This window comes from Halictus rubicundus, chromosome 13 (assembly GCF_050948215.1).
Source record: "Halictus rubicundus isolate RS-2024b chromosome 13, iyHalRubi1_principal, whole genome shotgun sequence".
NCBI classification, from domain to species: Eukaryota; Metazoa; Arthropoda; class Insecta; order Hymenoptera; family Halictidae; genus Halictus; species Halictus rubicundus.
Window position 1 is genome coordinate 7,860,636 of NC_135161.1, and position 10,194 is coordinate 7,870,829.

At 37.2% G+C, this 10,194-nt stretch overlaps 3 protein-coding genes across 4 annotated transcripts; 2 read left to right on the plus strand and 1 right to left on the minus strand.

Annotated features, from left to right (window-relative positions):
- The first annotated feature begins 685 nt into the window (after positions 1–685).
- On the plus strand, positions 686–1,700 carry Rpl36a (ribosomal protein L36A). 2 transcript variants are annotated; one of them, XM_076799705.1, is made up of 4 exons: positions 686–767; positions 1,140–1,313; positions 1,390–1,506; positions 1,609–1,700. In XM_076799705.1, exons 1-4 carry the CDS (start codon positions 765–767, stop codon positions 1,627–1,629), a joined length of 315 nt encoding a protein of 104 aa, XP_076655820.1. In that variant the 5' UTR covers positions 686–764; the 3' UTR covers positions 1,630–1,700. The 2 variants fall into 2 exon arrangements, with proteins under 2 accessions (XP_076655820.1, XP_076655819.1); XM_076799704.1 differs by lacking the exon at positions 686–767 and adding an exon at positions 1,047–1,085.
- Ccdc53 (Coiled-coil domain containing 53) lies at positions 1,687–2,953 on the minus strand. Its single transcript, XM_076799703.1, has 4 exons — positions 2,737–2,953; positions 2,455–2,619; positions 2,092–2,363; positions 1,687–1,836 (listed from the first exon to the last, which is right to left on the minus strand). Exons 1-4 carry the CDS (start codon positions 2,785–2,787, stop codon positions 1,773–1,775), a joined length of 552 nt encoding a protein of 183 aa, XP_076655818.1. The 5' UTR covers positions 2,788–2,953; the 3' UTR covers positions 1,687–1,772.
- A 287-nt stretch (positions 2,954–3,240) lies between these two features.
- Positions 3,241–9,715, plus strand: Tnpo-sr (transportin 3). The gene is made up of 18 exons (XM_076799702.1): positions 3,241–3,737; positions 4,008–4,211; positions 4,286–4,443; positions 4,522–4,594; positions 4,661–4,792; positions 4,860–5,077; positions 5,172–5,316; positions 5,383–5,529; positions 5,604–5,839; positions 5,911–6,050; positions 6,115–6,306; positions 6,381–6,619; positions 6,712–6,852; positions 6,921–7,132; positions 7,356–7,512; positions 7,588–7,755; positions 7,839–7,951; positions 8,030–9,715. Exons 1-18 carry the CDS (start codon positions 3,630–3,632, stop codon positions 8,088–8,090), a joined length of 2,844 nt encoding a protein of 947 aa, XP_076655817.1. The 5' UTR covers positions 3,241–3,629; the 3' UTR covers positions 8,091–9,715.
- Positions 9,716–10,194: the final 479 nt, after the last annotated feature.

Consider the following 10,194-nt stretch of genomic DNA (forward strand, 5'->3'; position numbering starts at 1 on the left):
TGGCAACATATTGTAGAGACGGTGGCGGGAATTGTATTATAGGCGAAAGAATCGAGGTTTTCGAATAATCTCGCCTCGCACTTGATTCTGAAAAATTCAATCAATGAGCACACGTTTTTCTCGAAATAACAGATTTTTATCGAGCAATTTCTAACCTCGTAAAACATTCGTGCGTCTTTTTCTCTATGTCCGAATTTGAAAATATATGTGGCAAGCGATCGAATTTAACCTAAATAGTTCGACAGAGTAATCAATTTCTAAGTAGAAGACCAAATAAAAATGTCGCAATTCTCGCTTAGCACGAGTTTGATCTTATTTTGCGTGTATGCATCGTTTCATCAAGTTTATTGTAATTTCGTGTCTATATTAATTGCGTTGCATTGTTAAAAAACTATTGATTACTTGTAAATTGTGAATAAAAAATAACACGAATAAAAACATTATACACAATTGCTGTTATTGATTGGGCGTCTTATATATTAAACCGATTTTGACGCCGGCTGTTAATGGCGTGTATGCAATAGAAATTTTATGTTCGAGGTAGCATAAAAAAATTATATCCACTTTTCCGATAATATTGCACAAATCGAATTTAACCGAATAGTGTTATATGTGCAATTGCATTAACATATATATGAAAATACAAAAAAGAACATTAAATTTCTAAATTCTGTACAACGCATGACCACATGCGCATGCGCGGTGTGCGTTTACATACCATTTTCCGGTTTAAATACGTTTCCTTTTCTTTCTAAACATCCAAGATGGTAGGTAGAACCGCGATTGAAAGTATGCTTATTTCATCTGAAATTACCGTTCCAATCCTTCAACAATGCTATTTACAGTGTTTAGATTCGAAGTGTGCATATTATTTTCTGAAAAGTGAATGCAATATTTAACAATTTCGCTGAACATCAGTAAATGTTATCTCAGTGAGAACATAACCTCGCTGAATGACAGAAAGCACATACGATATTTTAATCTTTACCATGAAAAAGTGTAAAAAGTGGTTCGATCGAAATTAATTAAACGAAAGAATAAGAATATATAGTTATTTGAAAATGTCTAGTCGAACTGTTATTTTTGTAAGGTAATCGATTTTCTATGTCAGTGTGATTTGTATATTTTCGTACTTTCAGGTGAACGTACCGAAGCAAAGACGTACCTTTTGCAAGAAATGCAAGGTACATAAGCCACACAAAGTGACACAGTACAAAAAAAGCAAGGAGAGGCATGCTTCTCAAGGAAGAAGACGTTATGACCGTAAGCAGCAAGGTTTCGGTGGTCAAACCAAACCTATTTTCAGGAAGAAGGTAAGCATTAATAATTGCAACTAATGATGAAAACTTTCGTTTCATACGAATAATCCTACATATGCGTTTCTTCTAGGCAAAAACTACAAAGAAAATTGTATTAAGGATGGAATGCACAGAATGCAAATATAGGAAACAGATTCCCTTGAAGAGGTGCAAGCACTTCGAATTGGGAGGTGATAAGAAGAGAAAGGTAAGCATCGTACGGTAAACACCGTACTCATCCACATCGTACTATAAGTGAAATCATTCTAGGAATCAAACGATTATTAACGTAATATTTAATGCTTTTCAGGGTCAAATGATCCAGTTCTAGGAGCGAAGTTATATACATTGACTTTCTGTATGTATTTAATAAGAAATGAAATAAATCTTTTGGAATTTGTATAGTTTATTTTATTAATTGTCTTATAATGCAAAAATATTTCTCATGCTTAACACCTGAATACAACTAATCGTTTAACCTCCATCTTTCTCACCATTATTTGTAGACTTCGGCTTAGAAACTATTTGCTGGGAATCACTGTCGAGATAAAAAATAAGCACCATTTCAACACACTGGACCATAGTTACAAGATTAAAAATTATTTAAACGACGGATCAAAGACATTGAAATTATCATTAACTACTTCCTATTTATGTGGAATAATTTAATTTATAGACGAAACTTTGGTACACCTTAATGTCTATAGTAGATGCGATCTTTGGTATTATTACATATAATTGTAAGCTATAGCTTCAATGATTTATGTTCTAAGTCAAGTCAATGAGAACTTACTCCAGTACAGACGAGTCCAATCCTTCTTGTTCCATCTTTAACTTAACTGCTCCTTTCAGCACACCGAAGCGTAACATTTTAAAATACTTTTCATACCGGGGATCTTTATTTACAGGTTGTTCTTTGGTTTCTGTATCCGTAGGCTCATCTTGTGTAGTGGCATCGGGTTCATCTATTTTGGGTGTACTCTTTTCTTCTTGTGCATTATCATTATTTTCTACGGGAGCCTTAGCACTCTCTTGATTCTGTTCCGGACTAGGAACAGACGATAACTATAAAAGATACATAAGATTACTTATAACTGTAGGAATTCTAAGCATTATAAATCATACTTGGCAATTGTATTCGATAACTCCTACATACCCAAGATTCTAAAATTTCTAAAGAAGCTTCTATTCTTTGTAACTTATTTTCAAATTCGAATAATCTCTCTTCGCAGGACAATGCGAATTTATTAAGGAACGTGACAGTGTGCGCGATGAAATGATTAATAAATGAGATAGTCCTTTTCTGGTTAATTGGCGGAACCTAAGATAAAACACAAAAGAAATCTAAGAGAAATGTAAATGATTCTTTCGTGTGATAGTATTGTAAAGCGATAAGAAAAAAAAAAAAGAAGAGATGATCGAAGACGAATATTTGCACCTTCGTGTAATCGATAGTCGGCTCGATTATCGGAATTTTATAATCATTCATTGTATTTTTCAAATGTTATTTCCTGTGTTTATTATCCAACTGTCAAACGTCATAAACTTTCGACGCATCGCTCGCACAGATCATGTAGAACTCATGCTAGCATGGTGTACGGAAATACCGCAATTTCTCCACTATAGAAGGTACACGTATTCCTTTCTGAAACACTCTGCAGATAACATATGAATGGCGGGGCGTTTGAATTTCTGTTACATCACAAATCATTTGCAAACTTACGAATCACGAGCGTCGGATCAGAAATAGTATGAATAGTACCATGTTTACACATTCAAATTCTCGTGTGATCACGATATATCAGTGCTTTTCACGATACGACGGAAATTTTCTAATTTCGAATGAAATTCTATCTTGTCCTATTTTCTGGACGCTTTCATTTCGATTTTTTACGGTACATACAAATAATGACGATAAAAGATTAAAAGCGACAGCATCGTTGAAATAGGACACTCAGCGTTAATACGTTAACAGACTCCCATAATTGAATTCCCATTGATAACTTATCAGTAATAATTATGATAATCATAATATTTTATACATTATTTCTATTTTACGATTAATCCGTGTTGCAATGTATAAGGAGACGATTTTCCACAAACGAATGTGTTTTTTGTCTGTTTTGGGCAATTTAGACGATTAACGGAAAGTAAAAATTATTTGCTGCAAGTCGATAAAGCAGAATATGCGCTGACAGCGTGAATGAGAACTTTTTCGTGGTTGTACAAGTTGGTCTTATAGGTTGGATGTGGGTCTAATAAACGCGACCGTTCTGTTGTCAGTGAGAGAACTGTATGGAGATTACAAAGAAAACGAATATTTTTTGAAGAATGGAGTTACCACCTGACCTGGAAACCGTCTACCAGGCCGTGTATTCTTTGTACAATTATTCGGATCCTTCAAAAACGTCGCAATGGTTGGACGAATTACAAAAATCGGTGAGCTACTTGTTAGCGGTCTTTCATTGACTCTAGTTAACTATTTTCTGTTCTTATATGTTTTGCAATTACTGTATCTTGTTACCACGATGATCGTACGATTATCGTTGAACCTGTATTCGAACCATCACGTAAAAGTACAATTGTGAAATAAGAACAGACCAAGTACTTTCTAACCTTACATACCGTTTATTCGTATTTCTTCGTTGGAATTTTCGTGTAATATCACCCGTGACAAATAGCAATTGTTTCACTCGCGTTTTGTTCCAGGTTTTTGCATGGAAAATAGCGAACGAAATGTTGCTGCAAAAACGAGACGTACACTCTTGTTACTTTGCTGCACAGACAATGCGTACTAAGATACAACTGTGTTTTCAAGAGCTACCCGCAGAGGCTCATGTAGCTCTGAGAGATTCTTTAATGAATCACATATCGCAAACCAATGAAAACACAAATCTGGCCATTGTCACGCAGGTTTATAGATTTCTTATCGATGTTTTACATTGTAGCGTCTACGTTCCTTCGTGTAATCGTAATTATAATTACAGTTATGCTTGGCACTGGCTGATCTTGCGCTGCAAATGTCTTCGTGGCAAAAACCGGTTGTAGATTTAATCAACAGATTCGGAGGATCGACTAGTAATTTATGGCCATTGCTCGAAGTAATGACAGTATTGCCAGAAGAAGTTAATTCAAGATCTCTTAGGTATTAGAGAATTCTAGCTAGAACTATGATACACGCTAAATCATTTTTTAATCCTTTAATTTAAATCCAATGGTATAGACTAGGAGCCAATCGCAGACAACACATATTACAAGAGCTCAATGCAAGCGCGGATACAGTAACCGAGTTTTTCGTGAGTACGATGAAATGGATCAAATAGTTTGGTATTATCACTTGTTAATTCATATTCAATTTTTAGAAAATGTGTTTAAAAAACGGTGGAGAGAGCGTACACATTCGTGCTACAATTCTCAGATGTTTTACAAGTTGGATCGCGGTGCATGCTATCCCTCTTGTACCAACGAGCGATGTTATTGTATATACGCTTCAAGTGAGTTATCTCGGTAGTTGTAAATTGAAGTGTGACTTTTCAAATCTAATGGCCATTCGATCTCCAGATACTCGGAAACCATATTACTGTATCTCCGCTACACGAAGCAGCAGCGGATTGCATATGCGTGATTTTACAAGTTCTAGAAGAAGATAGTAATAGCAACCGTGATAATAATAGCGAATCAACTATACAATTGCAGCAACTACAACTATGGCTTTTTACTAGTGTAATAGCATTGGAACAACCTTACCATTTATCCGTTGCTTGTGAAGATATGGACAAGTAAACAATTCTTGCTACTTTTATCGAATCAGTAAGCGTAGCTACTCAAATTATTTGATAAACATGTTTTTATTAATTATAAAAATTCGTTTAGGTCGGTAAATTATTGCCGAATTTTTACGGAATTAGCTGAAACGTTTTTAGAAACCATGATAAACGGCTGTGTCGGTGGGAAGCAGCATTATGCGATTAAAATCCTAGACCTTGTTTTAGTATGCGTCGGCCATCACGACTACGAGGTATTTGCTCTGTTTTAAATGAAATGTTCTTCGCTTCCGATTTTTGACGAAAATTTCTTTTATTAGGTGGCGCAAATAACATTTAATCTGTGGTATCGCTTATCCGAAATTCTTTATCAAAGAAACAGCGATGACCTCAATGCTGTATTCCGACCTCACATCGAGAGATTAATCGGAGCTCTCTGCAGGCACTGTCAAATGGAACCGGACCATGTTAGTAATCAGTATTTATGTAGATTAATTCCGTTCGAATCCTGACATTACAATGCATAAATTTCGTTCGACAGCTGGGTCTAGTAGAGGAAGGTGCTGGCGGGGAAGAATTCGCCGATTTCAGAAATCGCGTGTCCGAATTGATAAAAGATGTCGTCTTCGTTGTTGGAAGCAGTCACTGTTTTCGACAAATGTTTTCATCTCTAACGGGTGGCCCAAGTCCACAGGGACAACCCAATCACGTACCAACGTGGGATTCGACTGAAGCTGCATTGTTCGTGATGCAAGCAGTTGCAAAAAATATTTTACCGTGAGTCTCTTCGGGTGTTCAAAAAAGAACCAGCGTTTTCCTCGCGTTTCACCAAGATGTTCTATTTGCAGAAAAGAAAACGATGTAGTTCCAAAAGTGGTAGAAGCTATCTTAAATTTACCCGAGAACACACACATAGCTGTACGCCACACGAGTATTCTTTTATTAGGAGAGCTCTGCGAATGGATAGATAATCATCCGCAATCTCTAGGTAAAATTTCCTATAATTGTAGTCGTTGATGCAACACTAACACGTTTCTTTTAAATCGTTCTAGAACCTGTTTTAAATTTCCTCCTGACCTGCCTAAGTCAAAAAGGTTTAGGAAGCGCGGCCTGCGGTGCATTATTGAGTATATGTACAGCATGTCCTTTGCACATGGCCTCGCATTTTCCAGGGTTGTTGCAAATCGCACGTTCCCTCGACAGTTTCGCCATCAGCAACGACGCAGCCATTGGTTTACTCAAGGGTAAGGGCAACATCATTCTGACAAGAGGAAATTACCGAGAGGGACATTTTTTGATACTTTTTATTCTGCAATAGGCGTAGCAATAATCATGTCTAGCTTACCGCGCGACGAAATTACTCAAGCAATGAAAGAATTATGTTGGTTCCAAGCTAGGCCGCTCTGCGAAATTATGGAACGTAGAATGCCAATTGAAATAGGAACAAAGACTGATCCTTTGATATGGCTAGATAGATTAGCTGCTATATTTAGGCATACTGACCTCCGAATCGATGACCCTAACGAACCTCATCCTTGTCAGAGCGCCGTTACCGAAGTAGGTCTTGGAAACGTAACATTAACAAATTAATTCGCCCGTTGACCAGGGATTTCAATGTTTCTCATGTTTATCTGTTTTATCGATGACAGATGTGGCCGATATTGTCAAATGTATGTACAACATATCAACAGGATGCGAAGGTGATGGAAAGATGCTGCCGTTGTTTGAGATTCGCAGTGCGTTGCGTAGGAAAACATTCCGCCCATCTTCTCGAACCGCTCGTCAAACAGGTCTGTATCCACAAAAACCTAATCATTCTAATGCAGTTCTCCGTTCAACGGGTTGTATGAACTTTTAGATCGTGCAATTATACTCGGCGCATCAACACAGCTGTTTTTTATACCTTGGCTCAATATTAGTTGACGAATACGCCATCGATCCGGAATGCGTTTCCGGTTTATTGGCGATGCTAGAAGCATTTATCGGGCCTACTTTTAATCTCCTTCAACAACAGGATGGATTGAAAAATCATCCGGACACGGTGGACGACCTTTTTAGATTATGCGCCAGGTACGAAACCCTCTGCCTTAGGGTAACATTGTTCTAGGCAGGTCAGACGTTAAGGGTCTAGAAACGCTAGATACAAAAGCAGGGTAGCCAAATTCTGCCGATAGAATTTAGCGCCTGACCTGCCTAGTATAGGAAAATAGTTATTATAGGAAAATTTTAGGAAAATAGTAATTCCTTCGGGACTAGTCCTCGTCCTTGCATAAATACGATTTCTCGTCAACAGGTTCTTACAAAGGGCTCCCATTCCCTTCTTACACTCGGCTATAATAGGTAGTATAATCGACTGTGCCTTAATGGCCTGTAGCTTAGACCATAGGGACGCAAATGTCTCGGTAATGAAATTCTTTTACGACCTTTTCCATTGCGGCCGTAACAACGAGGTAATGTTTCAAGATTTAACGCTGTTGCATTCCGTTATCCTATAAATATTGATTATTCTCGTTATCCTCCTTCAGAACCGAAGCGACTATTCGATGCGACGAGAATTGGTGCAACGTATATTGCGAGAAAAAGGACAAACTTTAGTGATGAGATTGTTGCACGCATCAGTGTTCTCGTTGTCTTCTTACATGCTGTCCGACGTGGCGGACGTCTTCGTTGAATTGTCCCTATCTAATAGAGAGGTAAGTCAACGATGCGTTTACAATAAACAGAAATAGTGGCAGCAGTGGCCTCTTCTTCAACGAGGATCATTTTTGTTGTTTAGTTGCTGTCGAAGTGTCTAGAAGAAGCCATCAAAACGATGCCGTCGCAAAACGCGGGCGGTTCTCCGACGGCTCAACCGGAGCAACTTTTTGATTTTCATAGTACGGTTACAAGGTACAGCACTAAATTCTAATTTTTGAATTTACGGGAACAGACTGTGCGAACGAAATATATTTTAATGTTGTTTTGCAGGGCGGAAACAGCAAAATCCGTGAATGTGGCCTTACGAAATTTTGCACGTTTATATCGTTGATATATTCTAGCGTAAATCTGACAAAGAACATTCGAAATTAAACGAACAGCGAAGATCTTCCAGGATCCCTTGATTTAGGCAACACGCTTGAAGGTGTTTAATAAAACAAGATTATCGTAAAATGGTGAGTTCATGCTGTATAAAACGTATATTTTACAGAAATTTTAAATACCTTTTACTTGTTTACTATCTACACATTCCTTTGCAAAGTATGTAAAAAAGAAAGAAAACAATAATAAAGATAAGCTTATTTTTCTTCTTATAAAATGTAAAATACAATAAACGAAATTCACAATAAAAAAACGTTCGATTTTTTATTGTGAACTTTTTTCTTTCTACCATATGTCATATTATATACAGAATAATTTCTTTGTACGCTCTGCACACCTTTGGACGATCTGTATTAGTTTTTTCTGTATAGCTTCGTCGCGTCTCTGTTCCACATAGTGTCGCTGAACATGCATACGATATACCCACACGTAGAAAGTGATAGCTGGATTACTATTACGTTAGGTATACGTCTAGTCAACCGCTTGAGGATAGTTAACGCCATGAAGCGCGAATACTTTGCAGATAACGTGCAGGTAGTAAACATTGGGAAATCGGAACGATTACACCACGTTTTCTTCCTTTTATGTTCGCCGTTCGATTTGAACGGAGTATTATGAAATTTTGTCACGCTATTCGATCCGATTGATCGTCGTCTTCGAAAGAAAAAAAAAAAACGCACCGAGATTGTCTAATTAAGCTTTTACAACTCCAACTGTCCTGTCGGCAGGGTATCACTTTCGGTCGCTATAGTTTATTTAATTTTATAACCAGAATACCTACAACCGAACGCAAACACGATTTATGTAAACACGTTGAATACCAGACGTGCGAGATCTGTACGAGTTTCAATTAACATGAAATATAGAGCTTGTTCGCACTTGTGTACCTCCCTTCGTGTGGCTTGCAGAAATTAATTGAAATAATTTTGATAAAAGATCCGGATCATGCTTAAGGTGTTACAGTTTACAGGATGTGATACGTTACGTTTATATTGCGAGAAACAGACTATACGTGTGTCGTGTTTCTGCTGCACGAACGCATACTCGAAAGTGAACTCCTTAACAGACCTAAATTGTCGTTGAGACGTAAGTTGACTAACGCTCCGGATGTCGGGGACAATATTTCGACACGGAGCTATATCACATATATGCATATACATAAACGTAAACATTAAACGGTTCGAGCGGTACCATAGCGGGAGCTCGACGTAGAGAAAAAATTCATCGGACACGGAACAACAAACCGTGCAAACGGTTATAAACGACAAATACACGCTCATTTTACACGATATAGCGAACTTTTATTGTACAAATAGTATACGTATGAGAGAGCGTGTAATGTTTTACAGTGCGTTTGTGTACAGATGATGTATTGACAATTCGAGAGTAAGCATTACGATTGGTAAGGATTTTTAATTGTAAGGTTGAGAATGATTAAACTGTACGAATATTTCGACGAGTAGCATTAATTTTAGCATTTACGCTAATGTTTTGCTTTATAACGACAAATTTACGTATTTCGAATAAAACGATATTTTTTACTTAAAACAAAACGAGCGAATCTTTCATCGTCCGAGTATCCAATTACTGTCGAGGTATCAATCACTGTGTCTATATTAATTATACTTATTTTTAAAGCGCAATCAATATTAAAAAAGAGATGTGTGGACCGTTCATTTTGTAAGTGGTGCAAGTCCATTTTCTGTTGATACAAATAAAATGCAAATGTACAAATTATGTGATATCTCATATTTTGTAAAAAATGGACCACCTTCAAAATAAGAGGTCCATATAAGTGATTTTAATGAAAAGAATTTAATATCTCTTTTTGAATATTCATTATGCTTTAAAAATAAGTATAATTCATATAGGCACAGTGCCCCCAGAGTAATTGGGCCCCTTAGCTGAGTATAGTAAATACTCGAGCAAGCGTTCACGTTTAGGTTTACGTTTACGTTTAGTAACGCGTTTCGAAGCTCGGGGCAGGAATCTAAACGAGCTCGGGGGGCACTGGCATAATTCTCGGCGCACGTTCTGCAGGTAAGAAACGCCGC

Coding starts and splice junctions, on each gene's coding strand:
- Rpl36a (XM_076799704.1), top strand. CDS start 1,062: ATGTCTAGTCGAACTGTTATTTTT. Junction 1,086..1,139: donor CTAGTCGAACTGTTATTTTT/GTAAGGTAATCG, acceptor TCGTACTTTCAG/GTGAACGTACCGAAGCAAAG. Junction 1,507..1,608: donor GAGGTGATAAGAAGAGAAAG/GTAAGCATCGTA, acceptor AATGCTTTTCAG/GGTCAAATGATCCAGTTCTA.
- Ccdc53 (XM_076799703.1), bottom strand. CDS start 2,787: ATGAATGATTATAAAATTCCGATAATCGAGCCGACTATCGATTACACG. Junction 2,364..2,454: donor TAGAAATTTTAGAATCTTGG/GTATGTAGGAGT, acceptor TATCTTTTATAG/TTATCGTCTGTTCCTAGTCC. Junction 1,837..2,091: donor TTGGACTCGTCTGTACTGGA/GTAAGTTCTCAT, acceptor TTATCTCGACAG/TGATTCCCAGCAAATAGTTT.
- Tnpo-sr (XM_076799702.1), top strand. CDS start 3,630: ATGGAGTTACCACCTGACCTGGAAACCGTCTACCAGGCCGTGTATTCT. Junction 4,595..4,660: donor ATACAGTAACCGAGTTTTTC/GTGAGTACGATG, acceptor TTCAATTTTTAG/AAAATGTGTTTAAAAAACGG. Junction 5,317..5,382: donor TCGGCCATCACGACTACGAG/GTATTTGCTCTG, acceptor TTCTTTTATTAG/GTGGCGCAAATAACATTTAA.